Below are 20,963 nucleotides of genomic sequence, written 5' to 3'. Positions count from 1 at the left end.
GCGTACGCGTGCCTGTGTCTGTACACTCATGTGTGTATGTGTAGCAGATATTCCGTGTCCTGAATCGATCCTTCCTCTTGAGTCCATTGGTTGGATGGATGAGGATGTGGATGTGGATGTGGATGTGGGATGAGACAGACACTTGTGCTTAATTCAACACTGCCTGTCCCTTTTGGCTAGGCTGGCCTTGCTTGCTGGTGGATGCTACTATGCTGCTCTCTTCTCTCACCGTGATCACTTTCACCTTTCACCTGACTTGCACTCCACTTGCTTCTGCTACTAATTCACAACCTAGTAGAGTACTACTCCTCAAAGTTCAGATAAGAGATGATGTATATACACATATACGCAGCTGCAGAGTAGCTTTCTACGCTCCAACTTGCACTTGCAGCCGACTTGGCCGGAGTACGACATGCATGGCACGCTAGCTACTAACACAAAATATCTCACCAAGTAGTCAGAAAATCGATCGATACTGTAGTATCTGAATCACATGGTCTGTGAATAAAGCGATACAGATCGACATATATATGCTCTCTAGAGAATCGAATTACATGCCTTTGTTTCCTCTCTTCGTCCTGTTATCACAACTTTCTGAGCTTGGAGGGGATCCATCCCCTTTGCTGTATCCGCATCAGTAACCTTTTGTGCCGCCCATCCACTAGTTCGAGTATCCACGAACAAGTGTCGATCTCCGCCGGCTAACACCATGAATGCGCTCCACTCCAGCATACTAGTATGAGCTGAATTATATCTGACACGAGATCAAGTGCATGTTATGTTCCTATATCTGTACAGTACGAGCTATAGCTACTCATCCAACTGACTGACTTGATAGAGAAACCCATGAAAGCTAAAGATCATCCATCCGTGCTGACAAAAGTTAATGCAGATTAGTTGGTGTTGATTAGACCTTAACCACTATACGTCTTTGCTACTGAATGCGATTCGGTTCCTGATAATTCAGAAGCACCAACAGAATCGACTGATCGATTTCCGAATGATCAAGCTGCAGTATCCTAGAAGTACGATGATCAACGATTTACCTCGAGCTTTTTAATTGTTTGATCAATGGATTTCGGTGCAAAAAAAATGCTTCTTTAATTTCTGTCGAATTACTTAGCTTGACAGAGTAGTGGAGACTGGAGTACCTAGCTTGCTTGACAGAAGTAGTGGTGGTGGATGCAGGTGCAGGAGGCGGCGGGCATGACGAACCCCAGCGGCCGAAGCAGCAGCTGCCGCGCGACTCCCGTGGCTCGCTCGAGGTCTTCAACCCCTCCTCCTCCGCGGTCGAGCCCCCCACCGCGTTCCGCCCCGCCGCTGCCGCCAGGTCCGCCTCCCCGTTCATCGAGGAAGCACCGGGCGGCATCGAGGATGTCGGCAAGGCGACGCAGCGGGCGGCGGAGTGGGGCCTCGTGCTCCAGACCAACGAGCAGACGGGCAGGCCGCAGGGCGTGTCCGCGCGCTCCTCCGGCGGCGGCGGCTCCGCCCGCAGCAGCTCCGACGACAAGGCCGTCGCCGGCGCCATCCCCCGGGTCTCGGAGGAGCTCCGGGCGGCGCTCTCCGCGTTCCAGCAGACGTTTGTGGTGTCCGACGCCAGCCGCCCCGGCCACCCCATCATGTACGCCAGCGCCGGCTTCTTCAACATGACCGGCTACACCTCCAAGGAGGTCGTCGGAAGGAACTGGTACCAAATGTTCATTCTTTCGAATTTATCCTCCTCCATTCACCAAATGGCATTCTGCACAAATTAACTGAATGTGGCAATTTTGCTGTGCAGCCGCTTCCTCCAAGGATCGGGCACCGACCCGGCGGAGATTGCAAAGATCAGGAAGGCTCTGGCAGACGGCTCAAACTACTGCGGCCGTGTCCTCAACTACAAGAAAGATGGCACGGCATTCTGGAACCTCCTGACCATTGCTCCCATCAAGGATGAGGAAGGCAATGTCCTCAAGTTCATAGGGTCAGCTACCCCCTTCTCTTCCTCCCCATTGCATTAGTGCTACGATTTTAGAGATATTAAACCATTTGCGTTGCTACTCCAGGATGCAAGTGGAAGTGAGTAAATACACTGAAGGGAACAAGGATACGGTTGTTCGTCCAAATGGCCTGCCCGAGTCACTCATCAAATATGATGGTACTACTATTCTCTTGGCTTAAAAGATTTGCTACTAGCTAGCAGGTTCTGTCATTTACAGAACTTAAACTGTTTCCAAACTGAAGAGGAAAAAATATTTGTGCAGCTAGGCAGAAGGATCAGGCCCGTAGCTCAGTTTCTGAGCTTCTGTTGGCCATCAAGAATCCACGTTCATTGTCAGAATCAAGTAATAGCACCTTCAAAAGAAAATCACAGGAATCAGTTGGTGCGTTGTCGGGTGATCGTCCTGGCAAGAGAAGCTCGGAAAGTGGATCTCGACGTAACTCAAAAACTGGAGCAAGGAGCTCACTGCAAAAAATCAGCGAAGTTCCTGAAAGAGGCAATAAAGGTCGAAAATCTGGTCTGTTTTCACTTATGGGGTAAGCTCGTTGATACAAGTCAAATGATAGAGTTGCAATGTCTCATCTCTTAATTATGTTGTGCATTTCACTGTCCATTTTTTATTTTTGTCTTATTCAATTTGTATGTGCAGTTTACTTGGTATGGGCCAGGGAAATGTAGAAAAGAACATGCTGAAACCAAGAGATGAAGATCCGCTGCTTGACAGTGACGATGAAAGACCTGAGAGCTTTGACGATGAGCTAAGGAAGAAAGAAATGAGAAGGGGAATGGACTTGGCTACTACACTTGAGCGTATTGAGAAGAACTTTGTCATTACTGACCCAAGATTACCAGATAATCCTATTGTAAGATGCATCAGGAAGCACCTGTACCTCTTACTCCACTCAACTTTTCGTTCATATAAATATCAACTTTCTTCAATACGTGTTCATTATTTTATCGGTGTTTCAGATATTTGCGTCCGATAGTTTCCTGCAGTTGACAGAATATTGCCGTGAAGAAATTTTGGGGAGAAACTGCAGGTGAATGACAGTCTTACCTTAGACATGCATTTCACAATTTAACTGAAAATGTTTTTCTGATCTTTAGTAAATTTAGCTCTTTGTAGATTTACTGTTGCAGTGTAGTAAAATCCTGATACTGAACCTCTATTGATCTGCACTTTTGTAGATTGGTATAGGCTAGTGTTTCATGCAAAAGACTAATAATGCATCACTGCCATGTTACTCCCTGTGTCCTCCTTGCAGGTTTCTCCAAGGTCCTGAAACTGACCGCGCGACAGTGAGGAAAATTAGAGATGCCATAGATAACCAAACAGAGGTCACGGTTCAGCTGATTAATTATACAAAGAGTGGTATGCTAGTCTTCACATGCTTTGCATGTTCATGCCATGCAAGAGTATCATGCAAATTCTTTTCAATGTTTCTGTTCTCCCACATGTTTGGCTCAGATACAATATCTTTGTATCAGTTATTAACATAGTAAAATTCCTATTTTCATGTTGAAATGTATCCCATCATGGTAACGAGTCCAGCTAAAATTACTTACTTTCATGCATCACTTCTACAGGTAAAAAGTTCTGGAACCTGTTTCACTTGCAGCCTATGCGTGATCAGAAGGTACTATAATAATGGACGCCGTCATATGGGAAATGTTTTCTAGCTTATTCCATATAATTGAGTGGTAACTACTTTTCATGTAATTTGAGGTGCATCACTTTTTACTGTTGATCAGGGAGATGTCCAGTACTTTATTGGGGTTCAGTTGGATGGAACTGAGCATGTCCGAGATGCTGCTGAGAGAGAAGGAGTCATGCTGGTTCGTATCCATTTTACATAAAACTAGATTATTTGTGCATGTAAATATGCCATGGAAAGCAACAAAAATAGGTAGATGTATCTTCAATAGCTACTCTTTTACCAACACCAGGTATTTGGAGTGCAAAATTTTGTTTACACCAACTGCCAGTGAACTTGTGAATTGTTATGCACATGACATGTTAGTCTTCGTATTTAACATTCTACTTGCAAGATTTATGTTGTTTTGGTCTGCATAAACTAAATTAACCACGTAATTTGCCACACACCTTAAATTTTAAATTCCTGTTATCTGAAAGCATATGTTTAAGAACTAACCTGAATTGTTCATGTGACAGATTAAGAAAACTGCAGAAAATATTGATGAGGCTGCAAAAGAACTTCCAGATGCTAATTTGGTAAGGCAAAACTATTATTTCTCTAGTTCATCAAACATGGGTGTGGAGTTCTGACAGTCATCCATTGCTTCCAGAGACCGGAGGATTTGTGGGCCAACCACTCAAAAGTAGTTTTGCCAAAGCCACATATGAAGGATTCTGCATCATGGAGAGCCATCCAAAAAGTATGATATAGTTTACCAAACTGCTTATTACATGTCATTTTAGGCTCAATAGATGAAATTAGCTATATATAAAGAAACTAGAGATTTATACCCGCAAAAAAGAAAAACTAGAGATTTGGGTGCCTCTCATGTGTTTAATTTTTATTTCGAAATGGCTCTCATGTGTTCAATGAAAATATATACCTGGTTGCTCTTCGCTATTCTCATTTTATGAAGAAACTTGAGCGAGCGATTTACCGTGCATTTTGCTGTATACTGCAGTTGCCATTAGAGAACAGTGATTATGTCTACTGTATTTCTATATTGCGGAGACCAGGAGATCGTTGGAGACATACATATGGCATTTTCTCAGCGATGATCATGTTACTTCTTTTGTAGGTTCTTGAGGGTGGAGAAAACATTGACTTGAAACATTTCAGGCCTGTGAAACCTTTGGGATCTGGTGACACTGGAAGGTATATCCTATCATATTTTATTTGAAACAGAATTACGTTGAGTTCCCTTGTCATTAGCAATTTCAAATAGTAAACCATGTGAACTTGTAGTGTGCACTTGGTGGAGTTGTTAAACACAGGTGAATACTTTGCCATGAAAGCTATGGATAAAAGTGTCATGCTTAACCGCAATAAGGTATGACTATACCAACACTCATTGTCATAGGAATACGTAGTAGTCCGCTTCATGTTTCTGCTAACATTGTAATGCCTCTAGGTCCATAGAGCTACGGCCGAACGACAAATCCTTGATATGTTGGACCATCCATTCCTTCCAACATTATATGCATCATTTCAGGTTTGTTACATTAATATAAGGCAGCGAACTTATTAAACATAACACTGTACTTGTTCATGTGTATTCATCTTGATGAGTAAGCTTGTCTAATTCCTAGCATCCCAACATAGACACCGAAATCTTTTAAGGTTTTTCCAATCTTATAATTCCTTATTAAATGTAGTACTGTATATCGATTGGTTCCGGTAATCCTGATCAATATTATGTTAGTTTTGTTTTAAAGCAAACAGTTTAGAAACCTGGCTGTTATTCATGCATTGTTCTCAAGGGCTTGAGGCTCTGCATAGACCTTCAATCTGCAAGTTGTTTAAATAGTATTAATTTAAGCTTGTTTGAGAACAAACACACTAGGTCTTACTTTGTTAAACCCTATTATAGTAGCCCTGGGTTGCAATCTAATACCTTTTCTATCATGTTTTGGAGAGGTGGTGGGGTTGGTGTAAGGGTGGGATTATTTTAATTTCATTGACACCATGACTTTTAATGTTCTTCCAGAGAGTAACCTTTTTTTCTGTTCACGTTTTTGCAGACCAAGACACATATATGTCTCATTACAGACTACTACCCTGGTGGGGAGCTCTTTCTGCTCCTAGATAGACAACCTCTAAAGGTTCTGCGGGAAGATGCAGTCAGGTCATAATTCAAACTGTTTATTTTTTGTTAAATCTGGTGGGGTTATTTGCATGATTTTGGTTGAAGCAACAACATAGGTCACTGATCACAGTCGCAGGCGTGGTACTTCAATGTTTTTCAGTTTTGTCCAATCTAAATGTTGTAGAGTATAAGAATATTTTTCATGATTGTGACAGGTTCTATGCTGCTGAAGTTGTCATTGCACTCGAATACTTGCATTGCCAAGGTATATACACACACCACACAGCATGCTCCTATCTGATTTTGTGTACTCCCTCCATCCCACGAAGGTTGTCTGAGATTTGTCAAAAAAATTATGTATCTAGACACAACCTTTATGGGACCTTTCTGGGACGGAGGGAGTACATGAAGAACTCTGAAAGTCTCTTTGATTATCCTGCCTGTGAGCATTATCTGTTGTTAATTATGTCCACCTTTCGAATGCAAGCCTTCAGTAAGTATTTAGCCCTTGTAGCATGTCAGTAGGGCCTTAAAAATGAAAAACTCTGAAAGTCTCTTTGATTATCCTGCCTGTGAGCATTATCTGTTGTTAATTATGTCCACCTTTCGAATGCAAGCCTTCAGTAAGTATTTAGCCCTTGTAGCATGTCAGTAAGGCCTTAAAAATGAGTCTTTTCTTACCAAGATAAAAGAACAGCTGGCACTTTTTGATGATTTATCACATTCTGTTGCTTAGAATACAGCTGAGATGTCTACTTCATCCAGTGTGGTATGTTTCCTTTTATTTAATATTATTTATCCTCAGGTATAATCTACCGAGACTTAAAGCCGGAGAATATCTTACTTCATAGAGATGGACACATCTCCTTGACAGACTTTGATTTGTCTTGCCTGACATCTTGCAGACCGCAGGTAAAATGACAACAATAAAATTTTACAAAAGTTAACTCAATTCCTGAACCTTTTTCTCTTTCAAACAAATCATAAAGCATTCTTATATTTGTATGTGTTGCTGGACAAAAAAAGGGGAGGTTAACTTGAGTATCATCATAGGTTATGAGAGGTGAAGTAATTATATTTTATATTCGTAGGTATTTCTTCCAGAAGAAGCTAATAAGAAAAGTAGGAGGAAAAGCAGGAGTTCACCCATCTTTTTTGCTGAACCTATGCGAGCATCCAACTCATTTGTTGGTACAGAGGAGTACATTGCACCTGTATGTATTCTATCTTGGTTTTTCTTCATTCAGCACCGTTTTTTGCCATGCTTTCATATTTTCCCTGGTTTTTCCATGATGTAGAGAATTTAATTCTTATATCGCTCCTTGTGTTGCAGGAGATTATTACTGGTGCTGGCCATACAAGTGCTGTTGATTGGTGGGCGCTAGGTAAACAGCTGTTCTACCACCTGTGCAGTTTCTTTGTACATGTGGTGATGCTCATGAAGTCATGGTTATTCAGGGATTCTTCTCTATGAAATGCTGTATGGTTACACACCCTTCAGAGGTAAAACCAGGCAAAGGACATTCGCCAACATCCTTCACAAAGACATCAGATTTCCGGCGAGTATATCGGTAATGAAGCAAGCAGCTAACATATATTATGATATCTTTCAAACAAAATTTTGGTTGCTTTGGAGAATCAGAAAAACCATATATTGCCTCACAAAGTTTACTCGGTCGGGTGTTGTATGAATGAGCAGGTGAGCCTCCCAGCAAGGCAGCTGATTTACAGGTTGCTACACCGTGACCCTACGAATAGGTTGGGATCGTATGAGGGATCAAATGAGATAAAAGAGCACCCCTTCTTCCGTGGCATCAACTGGGCTCTTGTGCGCGGCACGGTAATGAATACTCTCTCAACAAGTATAATTTGCCATCTTGTTGTTCCCCGGCATAGGACTTAATCGTAGGGGTAGCTAGGTTTTGGTTTGCTACTACTGTTCTTGATTTGCTCTTCCTTTTCATTTTTCTTTTGTTTCGGCCTTCTTGTCTTGGGTTTTTGTAGCTCACTTATGTTTTTGTAGCTCTCACTTATTTCTTGGGATCTTCTAATATGAAATGGCGCTGGCTCATCAGCTTAATCCATGTGTTCTTCTTCTAAGCTTAATTCTTCTAAGAAGAGATCCAAAAAGAAATAATTTGGTCTTGGACATCAGAAATTCAGACTCCTATGTACTAACTAACAATGAAATTGGTGCAGGCTCCTCCAAAGTTGGATGCTCCCCTGTTTCCGGATGACACGGACAAGGGAATGGGCGATGCAACTGCTGCCGCTGCTGATAATCACACCGACATGTTCTGAATAAAGAAGCTGGCCTAGATAAAGACGCATCTGGGTCGAGCTCAATCACGCATGTTTCTTTGTTATCGCTATCTGCCGTTTATGTTCGGGCGTACCTAGGGAGGTAGGAGATGGAATAACTAAGCTAGTTTGAGATCGATGTAGACTACTGGGGTCGCTGAATGCAATGTAATAGTACTGCATGTATTTGGATCATATTAAAATAATCAATTACCGTAAGATGCGTCTATCTATGCGTGCGACCAAATTGATGGATGGAGTAAGAAAATTGGGAGGTGATTCGAAGTTCACACCTGGAGATGCAGCGGCCAGGCGATGGAGGAGACAAGCTAGGTCCAGATGAGAAGGCCAGATTTCTTCTATGGCCTCTAGAGCGTGGTCTCTGTCCGGCCCCTGAAGAAACCAGGAAAAGAACGAGCAACCTGAAATCCCATCGGAGACGATACCGCCACCGAACCGCTAGGCGCTCCCGTTAAACCTAGATCAGATCGCCCCGCAGGTACGTGTGTTCCCTCAATTCATCCTGGCTGCGAAGTCACAGCCTCACAGGTGGTGATTTCTGCGCCATTGCCGCCGCGCGACCCAAGTCGTAAGCTGATTTCCTCGTGTGCTTGCTTAGCAACCATCCATTGATAAATTTGCATTGATTTGATGAGGTTTCCATTGATCTGAATCAGGGGAACTGTCGATGCTTCAACTCAAACACGGGGCAATCACATCAAGGGAATCTACTACCAATCAAGTTTCCATCTACTTTCTGGGGATCCCTACTTTCTGCTTGCTCCAGGACTGCACGGGAACTGGAATTAACTGACGATGCAGGAAAACAGCAAGATGGAGTTGACCGATCCCACAAGCTGCTCGAGCAGCAGGGACCAAAGAGCCATTAACAGAAACATCAAGCGCGGCCATGACTCGCCGTCCGTGATCGCGGCCGGGATCACTACATGCCCAACAAAACGGAGACGCGAGACTTTTGACGAAATGTGGCAACGCAGGATTAAGAGAGGTGAGCTAGCCCCGTCACAGCTACATTCGGGCTAGATTTAGTTTGTTTCCTGCTTATCGTGCATCTTGGCTGGTTTATTGGTTAGAGGTAGAGCTATGGCTCGCGGAGGCTACTGATGAGGAGGGAGACTGCCATGACCTTCCCGACCGAGTCGTTCTCCCTTACCAGGAGAAACCATTCGGCCAGTTTTTCATGGGCGATGACGGCGAGCTGGCCCTGTTTGCTGCCGGAGCCGCTCCAAGCGTGCCTGACAGCGTCGTCTCGCTTGCTTTGTTCGATGGTACGCACTTTACCCGATCATTTGCTTGATTCCTATTCCAGTCGCGATTTGCTTTTACATACACTCTATCAGTCCTCAGTTCGTCACTAGCTGATTACGGGTTTTTTTTTCACAATTAATTCTGCATTGTTGTCCAGGAGATGTGATGTTGTTCGCATGCTCGGGGGTAGCTCTGCCACAGGAGGCCGGGGCTGCAGGGAGAAACCTAACTATATTTCTCACCTCGGCACGTCTGGTTAGAGAATTTATTGACAAGAGAAACAAAGATGATAAATTAAGGGTACATATGTTCACAAATCCGTTATCAATGCAGCTTCTGTATGCTCTATGTACTCCCTTTAATTCTGCATAAATATACGTAGGTTGAGGTGCGCCTTCCTGATAATAGAGCTACCGATGGCTTCTTGGGACTATATGATGACCATATTGCGATTGTCACGTCCTTCGACTACCTCACTACCAATCCTGTAGATCTCAATCATCAGTCACCTAGCCAGCCTTCTACTAGTACTCTTACCAGACAAATGATAGCTTTTAGGCGTGCCTTCAACTCGGGCAAATTGATGGCACAAGAGCTGACACCGGTTATTTCTATTGTCAGTGATGATCTTGATCAACCTCGCGAGGTCCTTTTTCCAGATTTCACAGAGGTATATATACGATTTTTTCTCTGTTAATTGGCGTGCAAGATGAACAATTCAGAACAAATAATTATCTCATTGTGGTTCCGATCGGTGGTCTGATTTGCGAGTTCTAGCTAGGCTGCATTTGGAGGGCCACTTACTGATGCTAATGGTAAATTTCTTGGGGTGATACACGATCATGTTCATGACATGGAGAAGACATCGTTTCTACCGCTAACGTTTCTTCGTCTACGCTTAAAGCATTTTGGGATACTCATGTATGTATGATGGCTGTTTTGCTCTTGGGCTACTACCACTCGTTTTATGTATTTACTTATTTACCATAATAATTAATCTAAATAGCTGTATGTTGTATTACAGGCAAGATGACCGAGATACAACTGAGGTAGCAGGTGCACGATCTCTTAAGACCACTGTGCATTAATTATCAATTCATCCTCCGGGCCTTGTTTAGCTAGGCAGTGAGCCTGTCATGCTCATAATTTTTCTAGTTCCTCTGTTTGACGTCACTTTGACCACGTAACATTTTGTAGTTTATTTTTTTGAAATTAGCTATTTTTATAGTGCAAATAAATTAATTGCAGAGCTACTATTCCATTCAAAAAAATAATTGCAGAGCTATTGTCTAGTGCTTGTCAGTATCTGAAAAAAAAGGAAGGGATTCATCATCATCCTTTCTAGTCATACACTCATACTGGACAACTGTACATTTCATCACTGTAAATAAGATGTGGGTCACCTAGTTTCACCATGCAAATAGACGTGCTTCATGCATTCTGCATGCTTTAATTTGTTGTGTTGTCTTACAGACAATACACACAGTTTTCTTTGCGGACATTCTTTTCCCGGCCTCATCTTCTCCTCCATTTCAGGTACCTCAAGCGGGGGAACCAAAAATAAGAAACGTAGATATTCCTTACCTCCTGGTGTATCAAGCATTGTCCCTTCAGGTGTGAATTATATATAATCTTTACAAGCCATATTTTGCAGATTGCTACATATATCAACCACTGTGTGCACTGTGCAGAGTACCATGCCAATACTATCATGGTGCATATCAACCTGAACTCATATTGATCACCTTAACTGTTGCATCAGGATTTATGAGGAAGATTAACATGCTAAAATCTTTGGGCTATCCCATGCCACCACCACTTATGCTTGAAGGTAAGCCGATCGTCGCTACTACTGATATTGCTGGATTTTTCTCCTTAGCTAGCATGTTCGGCCATGGTTGTTTGCAAAAACCAGCAAGAAATTCTCTAGTTCAATTTATTTCGTAACCTCAAGGAGCCCGGCAAAGTTAGTGCAAAAAGTTGAATACCAGTTTTGGATCGGAATCAGTTTTGAACACCCCATAGATCTTGTAGTAGCAATAACTAACAACTTGTTTTCCCTTTACCCAGTAAATGGGCAATTGCGTAATACATTTGAAGATGATTTTGGTGAAGTGTGTGCTTGGGAAGGGTATGCGTACAGCCTCATGTGGCGCTCTGCGGGGAACTATGTCTGGCAAGAACTTCCCAAGAAAGTTTTTAGAAATTTATCCCGACGAGCTGTCTCAGTTGTTTCGTTCACTGGTTCGTGTGTTTGCTTGCAGTACCTACTATAGCCTTTTCATCGTATCTCACAATAGTATTTCATCTTCACTAACACGATGAAAGTCATATACAAAATGTATGCAGGGGACAAGATATTTTTTGCGTGCACAGGCTTGCTTATAAATTGGCATGCTGGCGCTGGCACTGGAACTGGCACGTGTAGAGGCAAACGCATGCGCCCTCGCCAAGTCATTCTCACCTCCGCCAGTTTGGTTAGAACTCGTGATGATGAAGACGAAATTGACAAGAATTTGAGGGTTAGTTGGTGCATGATCCCAATCATTTTCAAGCTTCATCTTTTTAAGTTGGTTAATTTACGATGAATGTTGCAGATTGAGGTACTTCTCCCACCAAAACAGCGCACTGATGGGACACTCGAATTGTACCATTTGAACTATAATATTGCTATCATCAGCGTTGAGAAGCATTTCCTTTCTGCTCGTCCAGAAAATATCTTCTCTAGATCAGCACAGAAGCTACCTGAAGAAGTAGTAGCTGTAGGACGTGATGCTGCAGAGGGATTACTCTTGGCCTCAATGGGTAAAGTGATCGATATGCCTCATTGGATGTCTACCGAACTTGACTGCCAAGACCTTAAGATGTCCACTTGTAAGATAAAGAAGGTACCTACTTACATTGTTAAATTTTTCTTGCATCTTAGTGTTTACATAGATAGTTGCATCTGAACTACTACATGTAACTTCATCTGCTACTTTGTGTACGGCTTACTACTAGGTTGGGATTGGAGGGCCCCTTATTACTTCTCATGATGGTCGTTTTGTTGGCATGAACTTCTATGATATGATGACACACACAGAACTCCTTTCCTGCCACGGAGTAAAATTGTTGACGTTTTGAAAGGGATTGATCTCCCATCGGAAAGGTATTTAGTTTTATTTTTCGTTGTTGTGCAACGTTGTTCTCAATACCAGTTAACTTAGTATAAGCAATCAAATGAGCTCACATTGAATACATATGTTGGATAACAGAGGTTTGAACTGTCCAGTCAACATGATGGACAACACAACAACAATTAAGAAAAACAGGTACTCCGCGAACTTTTCTGTTTCATCAGGTTGCATGGCTATATTCTATAATATTTATTCAACTACAAACTTACATTTGGTGAATACATTGGATGATGTATAGGTGGCCCGTGCCCGAGGCATATTGGTATCATCCTCTGTTTGATGACGATCTTGATCCAATTCGCCCCTATGTCGGAAGGGTTCTCCAATAGATGCTATCGTTCTCCTTGTGTTTATTATGTAGTACTAAGTATTTTCGGAGCTTAAATTAGTTGTATTTATTTCCGGTTGACCTATATTATACCCTATATAAAAGCTAAACAGATTTACACGCCTAGATTGTTTTGGACACTGTTCATGCCATATTTTTCTCCAATCAGCTTGCAACACATCAGCTCTTCTTTTCACAGTACATTGAGTCAGTTAATTGTTTGGTTTTGGTCTCTTTTCTTCCTCTCGACTGGGTTACCGGTTAGCAGCCGGTTCTCCTACCAGTGTTTCTTGATTTGACCCGATTCTTCTAGAGGATACACCACAGGCAGAAATAATTGTGAGAAATAAAACAAAAAGGCAGATTAGAACACGACACAGCAATACGTGGCGAGATCAGAGTGAGATGAGTTGCGTGGGCGGTCAAAGCGGCGCACCACCGAACATAACAGGCAATCTCCATCTGCCGACCTCTATTCCTCCCCAATCCCCCGTCAATCAAGCTCGAAAAAAAATCTCCAACGCTGCTGCAGGAGCCCGCTGTCCTCCTCGCCCTTCATGGCTGCCGTGCGTGCAGTGACGCGTCCGTCATGGCAGTACTCACCCGAGCCGACGTCCTCTATGGCTTCGCCGGGACGGCCGTTGCCGCCACGGCCACGGGCCGATGCGCCGCGAGGCCGTACCGCGAGGGGCAGGGCTGGGGATGTCGCCTCGCGTCGGCGGACGGAGCCAATCAGCCAAACAAAGGGTGTCTCCTGGAGAGGCCTTGGAGCGCCACGGACGCCGCCACCTTATGCGCCGACGAGCGGTGTGGCAAGGGCCGTCGTGTGCCTCGCGGGAAGGTTAGGCCCTGGAGAGGCTTTTCCTCTCCGATGTGTGTCTTCTTTTTTTTTTCCTAATTTTTCTCTTATGCCAAATACTAGATGTGTGCAATGGATGTTCGGCGGACGACAAGAACAAATCTTTCTGGTTTTCTCTTCATTTGCCTCCCATCCGTGCGCTTTTGGTCCCCATCCTATCCATCTCCCTACAACTCACTCAGCACTCGAGGTTGCCGCCGTACGGAATGAAGGATGTGGAGATCGGCCCTTCTGATTGTGGTCATTCACCCGTCTGATGGCCCTGCTGCGCCCGGTGGTACCGATATGTCGGTCCTCCAGATCTTCGTGGACAACTGCTCCGGCTTCTACATCAAGAACATGGCCGCTCCGCTGCTCGAGATCGTCGATTCGTCCGCAACTCCGTGTTCAGGTACGAATTCTTCTTTCTCATCTTCTTCAACCTTGCCTGGGGCGACATCTTCTCAGATTGCTGGGTGACCAGCGGCGTGGTGCTGGATAAGGCCATTGCCGCACAGTTCTGTACTGTGGTGGCGTTTTCTCAAGCACCAGGCCAGAGAAATGGATATGTCGGTATATGACACAGGTGCAAGATCAGCCTTACTACCTTGAACATGTTTGATGGAATGTACCACACGCGCTAAGGCTCAGATTTTTTGGTTGCTCCTTTTTTTTTTTTTTTTTTTAAACTCCTCATCTCTAGATTGGATTTGTGACATACGAGTGTACCCTGAAGCTGCTGAGATGATTGCGATAGACGTTCTCTGAATTATTCTTGGGATCTATTTTTATATAGAGATCCTAGGTACTTTGTCCATGTACAAATGGTGATTTATCAGAATTCGTGGACATTATAAATATAGCCTTTTAGTCACATCTGAGGTTTCATTTTTTGGGCTATTTAGGGACTAGGTGTCACAAGGTGATTGTTTAATGTAGCATCGATTCAAATATGTCTTTCCCATGATTTATAGAGTACAAAATTAGGCTCATATAGGTAGTTATAACCTCTGAAAATTGGAACCTGAATTTACACTATATTTATGTACCTCTGAAGTAAGAAGTAAATTGACATGAAAAGGTTCTGATGCTCTAGACATTATAATACAATTCCAATGCAACATTTTAATACAGTTCCACTTCATCACCTGAGCGTAAGTATTCAATGGCAAGTACTATTACTTGAAATATTCAGCAAGAGTCGTCATTGATTTCCAACCTTTAAGAACAGGAGGCAATCCTGGAGCAGTAAATTGAACAAATTGAGAGTGTTGATTCGGCTAGAATAATCCTAATCAAAGATCTAAACGAAACTCTTAGCGAACAGGGCCTTTGCACCTCTTTTAGCATCTTCGGAATGTTCTATCATGAATGCTTATTATCTAGCTCACAAGCAATAGTTTTTGTTTTGTTTTGTTTATTTGTAACTGAGAATAAAGTTAGAAGGGGAAGTTTGTTTGGTTAAATACATGATTGTGTTATGCCATATGTGGCCTCTTACATGTTATCGTCCTTTTTTCATACTGTCATGAACTTGTGATCTTTCCTAGAAAATCTCATGCAAGGTCGTTATTTTCTCTGATGCTTTTTTCTGTTATTGCCCAGCTAGAAGGGGAAGTTTGTTAGGTTAGATACATCATTGTGGTGTGCATTTTATTGGTGTCATCTGCGTCCTCATTATGGTCCGAGCCATTTCTCCGTCTTGTGGTGATCTTGGGACCATTCTAACTTAATGCTGCCTAAGAGCCCCATAAAAGTGGGCATAGCAAGAGTTTTGCTGTGTCAATTACCGGCTTTTTTTTACCAACCTTACACACGGAAAAATCCCCTACTTCCCTATGGTGTTTTTTTCTTTCTATTTATATAAGTACAGTGTAGAAGAAGGCATTATTTGGTATGCTTAAGTCTGGTACTTCAGTATTAAAGGATTATTATAAATCTCCTAACGAGGTTGGAGATGTCGATGTGAAATTCACTTTACATTTCCTCTTAGTGAATTCAAATAGGACAAGTAGGCAGTAGGAGCAACCAAGTGCATTAAGTTAGTCGACTTCAATGTGTAGCATCATGGGCCATTTAAATAAGAAGATGGAGAGCTTTTGACACTTACTGTAACTGCATTGGCTTGACATCTTGCCTTGATCCAGGTTAGTGGGATGCCAGTCATACAAGTAAGCTTTGTCTCTGAGACAAGTGGATCATAGCTTCCCTGAGCTTTTCCTCATGCTGATCATTTAATTAATTATTGCATTGTACCATCTGTGGTATGCAAACTAAAAGCTAAAGCAGTTATAGGGGAGTCATTTATGATTTATGTTTGTATTTTGTAGTTTCAGTGCCTTCCTCATGGTTCTTCATACTCAGATGCTTGGCCTCTTTAGTCCTGGCACCACTTATTTGTTTTGAAGCACATTGTGAGGTATTCAGATGCCGTACAAATTGTTCTCATGAAATGAGTGGGTTTTCTGTTTAGCATTTCTTCATGCTTAGCTGATTGGAATGCTTGTGACTAGCATGCTTCAGGTTTGTTCCCCGCAGCTGGGCCTTGATGGTGGTGATGCTTATATAAGAAGGTTGTTGCAGGCCCTATGCTCGCTTATTATGTATCATCGCCAGGGAGTCTTTTGAGGTAACTCCACTTATTTCCCGAGCTTTTCTTTGTCAGTTTGAACCTAGCAGTGCATTTCTCAAAATGTAACTGTTTGTGTGCGTTTCTGAATGTATTCATCTGTGTAAAGTTTAGGTTTCTACTCGGCTAAATATACAAATTGAAGTTGGATCATTTAGCTAGCCTCATCGATAGTGATATCCACTTCACTCTATTGTTTCATGTATGTTATAACTCTCATTTATCTATGTCGTGCATCCAACCAATTTATAATGCTTTATGTTCTTTTTATTTTCAGGATACATTTCGCACCCAGAATCCGGGTCATTGGGTTTGCTATGTATCTGTGGCTTATACTGAAACTTCTTGTGATAATGATGGTCGGTGTGTGGACGTATGAGTGCTGCATGTTGGTAGCTAGCTCTGGGGAACACACATATATTGTATCAGTGGTTAATGCTGGAAGCCTTAAGCTAGCTCAATGGTATTCTGCATTGACAGCCTTTTCTAATTATATGTTCTGTTTGTGTACATATCACGCTTTGTAATGAGTTTACTCCAGACGGCACAGCCGATGGATCTTGATGAATGACGCAGTTTTGCTTACTATTATGTTTACGAGATGACCTAGCTTCTTTTCCGTATCGGTTTCTGCATCAGATTCGCAATTACAGTCAACCCAAATTTGGGCCCTGTTTCTAGCTACGGAGGTGCGGCTATTGACTTCCTTTGCCTGGAGCCCGTTACACAAATCTTCCGAGACACACCTCTAACCCAAACGCTTGCTAAGAAAGCCAAGCTCAATCCCACGGGCGCGGCGTGCGCCGCGCGGCCGCCTGCTAGTAAGTATATAACCACGGTTACTTTCTGGACTGTACTATGCAAGCCAGTAATATATGAACGTGGCGAAGCTTGCCATTGAGTTTCTGGTGATCGTTGTGCCATATGGATATCTCGGGGCCATATCTGGTGGGATCTGATGGCTCAGCCTGTTTCGAAAAAGATGACTAGGTCTGAAGTCATTATTGAAGCATTTGAAAGATTGTTGGCAAATAATTCATGCTTGATAAATGATAACTCTGAATGACCATTAACAATGCTGAGTTGCGGACATCACTGGTAGAAAAACGCTCATCTATACTGGTTCCAGAGGGGCATTCGTACCGGTTGCTCAACCGGTATAAATTATCCGGCACTAAAGGCCCCCCCCTTTCGTACCGGTTGCTTACGAAACGGTATAAAAGGGGCCTCCACGTGGGCCACCAGGAGAGCTCAGGGCCAAGGAGCTTTGGTACCGGTTGGTAATACGAACCGGTACCAAAGGTTCCCACCCGCGGCGAGGAATTTGCCCGAATCTCGCCGCGGCAAAGAATTGAAGTTTTAGGGTTTTGGAGGGGTTTAGGGATATCGCGGTTTGTTTCATATCGCGTCGATGCACCAGAAACGCCTTTGGGTTTAGGTAGTACATGAAGATCAAGATGATGCATAGCAAGTTGGTGCATACAATATAACACACATGTAATTGCATAAGATCGCAAATTAAGAAGCACTATGCATGAAGATCGATCTTCATGCATAGTGGTACTCTCCGAGGCGTACTCTATATATGTCTATTACATGTAGCATAGTGGTACTCTTCGATTCAACTATATATGTAACATGTACATCTTCATTCATAGTGGAACTCTGCGAATGGTGGTATGACGTCCCGAAGGAAGAATCCCGCCAATTCCTCGCCTATTGCTATGAAGCGGTCATCGATTGAGAGCTTGTTCCGCTTTCTTTACAACTATAAAAGAATAAGATACAAATGAATACATGAGCTATGTGTGTGTGTATATATATATTCAAACCACAATGAAACAACTATTACTGAAACTCAGCACAATTTATGATAAGAAAACAAATTTGTGAATACTGTTTTCGTACCTCTTTATTTCTTTCATTATTCATTCTCTCGCTGACAATTCTGTGGATGTACTCGCAAACGTAGAATCCACAGAGATCAGTCCCTTGTGGTTGTTGCGGGCATTTCTTTACAAGAATATAATTCAATCAAACAATAGTCAAGTATGATAATTAAAGGTGTGTGGATCTAGGTAGTACTACTTACTTTCGCCTTCAATCGCAGCTTCGGTGGCCATTCATGGGACTTATCTTCCTTGATGAAAGTTTCCCACACGCTGCCCGACAAAAGAAAATGCATAAAAGAGTTATCAATTAGTTCATAGCAGGAAATTAACGAAACAAACCGATAAGAATTAAAATTACCTTTTGAGCATTAAATAACAAGACAAGTATAGTTCCGATTTTTTGCTTAGTGAGTCAAAGACTTCAACTTCTCCAATTTGCATATTGATGACGAGAAGAATAAAGTGAAACCTACGCACGTTTAAATATGTAGTGTCATATATATAAGTCATTAGTTAAAATTTTGACATACGGTGAGCAAAATATAATGTGTTATAAGACAAGTAAGACTCACTCGAAGTTGTAAGGCCAAATTATTAGCCTTTTGTCATGTTGTCGCTTCAAAAACCTTAGCAAAATCTCCGGTGTATCCTTGTTATAGACGGGATCTTCTATGGTTTTAACATGCATTGTGTGCGGGTCAATGAACCCAATGTCCGTGATTTCGTCCCTTTTGCATTCGAGCATCTTCGATCTGCATAATATAGCGCACAAAGGATTATAATCTGCGGACAATGAACGAGCTGAGCTAAAGACTTCTCAAATTAAATAAATCACTTACGGACAATAGGAACTGATGATAGATTTGTTGAGAGCCCGGAGATTGTATAACTGGAAAAGCTCGTTGAAGTCAACGTTCACACGGTATTCTCGGAAGTAGTGCTCTTCACTAACTCGCACCATGATAGTCTCGATCCCTTCCTTTGAGGCATTAAGGTACCACGAATGCAAGTTACGCATACATGTTGGTAGCTTCCCGAGATTCTGGACCAAATCTTTCCCTTGAACAAATTGATATGCTCGTTCAGCGAAGGCGTAATCGGTTGTGTCTTGTCGAGAACTTTCAACGGGCTTCCCGTCAAACACCTTGAGAGGGGCAACCGATTGAACGGGTTGTTGTCCGAGCTGGTAGACTTGGTGTATCCCTTTTATCTCCCTGATACCCGATTGAACGGGTTTTGTCGCCTCGATCATCTTGTCATACGACCTTTCAATAGAACGCCTATAGTCAGATGGCGGCGATGGTACAGGGTCATATAGATTCTCAACGGTACGCACAACTTTCACCGGATCTAGTGTCTTCTCGAAAGGTATCTCTGGCACTTTCGGTGCAAAAAAAAATTTCACCTCGTCCTGAACGGCTTCCTGGTTTTCCTCGGGAGTTTTTTCCCAAGGTAACTTCTCAATGGGCGGCAGTGCTTTCTCCTTTCTAGCTTTCTTCCTAGGCGGCGTACCGTTCCGCTTAACGGACGCGGTCTTACGCGGAGGATCTCGAGGTGGTGGACTCACACTGGGGTCCCTCTCGGGTAGGTGTGGACTTTGCTGCTCACGAGGATCGCCACCAGGACTCGCCACCGGGAGGAGTCGATGGCATTTGCTGCTCATGTGTAGGAGTCGGTGGCCTTTGCAAAAGGACGACGTACTTCTTCGGCCATAGGGCGAAACCGTGCTTGACATCGGCCAGTGTCCTCTCATCTTCACCTCTAGGAATATCAAGCTCCACTGTTTCAAAACCCGGAACAATTTCATCCACCCCGACACGAACACAGCTAGGTGGAATGGGCATATGATGGTGCATTGCTCCATCTTCACTTGGGTAATGGGTACACATAGCCGACCGCCACCTTAACGGACGCGGTCCTGAATAACATATGTAGCGCGCAATCTGTCTTCTCCGTGACATAATCCACAGGGTAGCTTCCTCCACATCCGTCAAGATGCGAGGAACCGACACTGCTTCTTCGCTGAGATGGGGCAGCATCGCCATGTGGATCCTGTAGAAACGAGTGGCTGATCGAGTGCCCTCTGATTTCTCTCAAGAGCCTCCACCCTAGTTAACAATTCCGTTACAATGTCCGCCTCCTTCTTCTTCTTTCGCGAACGGCTTCTATAAGTGTCAGCGCTGTCCGGCCACGCTTCCTTCATGGTGAGACCTGGGCGAGCTCGTACCCGTCCAACGTGTTCAAGGTTCCCCAGAGCGAGTGTCAGCTCGTCATTCTCTCGATCGGGAATGTACTCTCCCTTTCGACCTTTTCAATTGCATCTACAAGCTTCGGTACAATTGACTCAATTTTTCCTTCCATTTTCCCTTCGCAACGATCAGCCCTGTCTTTGGGTCCAACCCTTCCCCATGAGCGAACAACCAGAACTTGGACCGTTCGGGCCAGTCCCATGTCTGTGGAGTGATTCCATCATTCATCAGTTTATTCTCAAATGCTGTCCACTTCGGAATGGCACTCTTGTAGCCACCTGACCCCAAATGATGCGGAAGTTTCTTCTTTGAAGCATTTTCGGTATTTTTCTTCGATCGGGACACAAAAGTAGACGATTGCTTATACTCCTTAAATGCGGGCCAGTGATCTTTTATCTTCACTAGATTATCATCGAATACTGGATCTTCATTCTTATATTTGGCCCATAAATTTTTCTTCCAGGTCTGGAATTGTATGGCCATCTTCTTCAATGTCCATTCCTTGACTTTTTTCTTC

General features: G+C 43.1%; 2 protein-coding genes and 2 long non-coding RNA genes across 7 annotated transcripts; all 4 read left to right on the top strand.

The window, feature by feature from the left end:
* The first annotated feature begins 1,552 nt into the window (after window positions 1-1,552).
* Window positions 1,553-8,294, top strand: LOC124653724 (phototropin-1A). The gene is made up of 22 exons (XM_047192788.1): window positions 1,553-1,687; window positions 1,781-1,963; window positions 2,046-2,137; window positions 2,244-2,517; window positions 2,631-2,844; window positions 2,951-3,021; window positions 3,247-3,353; window positions 3,569-3,618; window positions 3,734-3,817; window positions 4,155-4,214; window positions 4,289-4,378; window positions 4,757-4,833; window positions 4,924-5,008; window positions 5,090-5,170; window positions 5,700-5,803; window positions 5,980-6,029; window positions 6,570-6,676; window positions 6,856-6,978; window positions 7,098-7,149; window positions 7,223-7,335; window positions 7,464-7,604; window positions 7,964-8,294. Exons 1-22 carry the CDS (start codon window positions 1,620-1,622, stop codon window positions 8,063-8,065), a joined length of 2,328 nt encoding a protein of 775 aa, XP_047048744.1. The 5' UTR covers window positions 1,553-1,619; the 3' UTR covers window positions 8,066-8,294.
* A 583-nt stretch (window positions 8,295-8,877) lies between these two features.
* LOC124656489 lies at window positions 8,878-11,075 on the top strand. The gene is made up of 8 exons (XM_047195222.1): window positions 8,878-9,074; window positions 9,160-9,354; window positions 9,492-9,634; window positions 9,717-10,004; window positions 10,116-10,255; window positions 10,359-10,413; window positions 10,808-10,870; window positions 10,989-11,075. Exons 1-8 carry the CDS (start codon window positions 8,882-8,884, stop codon window positions 11,073-11,075), a joined length of 1,164 nt encoding a protein of 387 aa, XP_047051178.1. The 5' UTR covers window positions 8,878-8,881.
* A 1,324-nt stretch (window positions 11,076-12,399) lies between these two features.
* On the top strand, window positions 12,400-12,901 carry LOC124656503. Its single transcript, XR_006988763.1, has 3 exons — window positions 12,400-12,482; window positions 12,589-12,645; window positions 12,749-12,901. It is a non-coding gene; the product is annotated as an uncharacterized LOC124656503 (long non-coding RNA).
* A 986-nt stretch (window positions 12,902-13,887) lies between these two features.
* Window positions 13,888-16,481, top strand: LOC124655157. Of its 4 annotated transcripts, XR_006988586.1 has the most exons (4): window positions 13,888-14,088; window positions 16,007-16,095; window positions 16,190-16,305; window positions 16,420-16,481. It is a non-coding gene; the product is annotated as an uncharacterized LOC124655157 (long non-coding RNA). The 4 variants fall into 4 exon arrangements; XR_006988587.1 differs by lacking the exon at window positions 13,888-14,088 and having other exon boundaries at window positions 15,180-16,095; window positions 16,200-16,305; XR_006988585.1 differs by lacking the exon at window positions 13,888-14,088 and having other exon boundaries at window positions 15,180-16,095.
* Window positions 16,482-20,963: the final 4,482 nt, after the last annotated feature.

The sequence above is a fragment of the Lolium rigidum genome, chromosome 5, assembly GCF_022539505.1.
Source record: "Lolium rigidum isolate FL_2022 chromosome 5, APGP_CSIRO_Lrig_0.1, whole genome shotgun sequence".
NCBI lineage: Eukaryota > Viridiplantae > Streptophyta > Magnoliopsida > Poales > Poaceae > Lolium > Lolium rigidum.
This window is presented reverse-complemented; position numbering and strand designations above follow the sequence as displayed.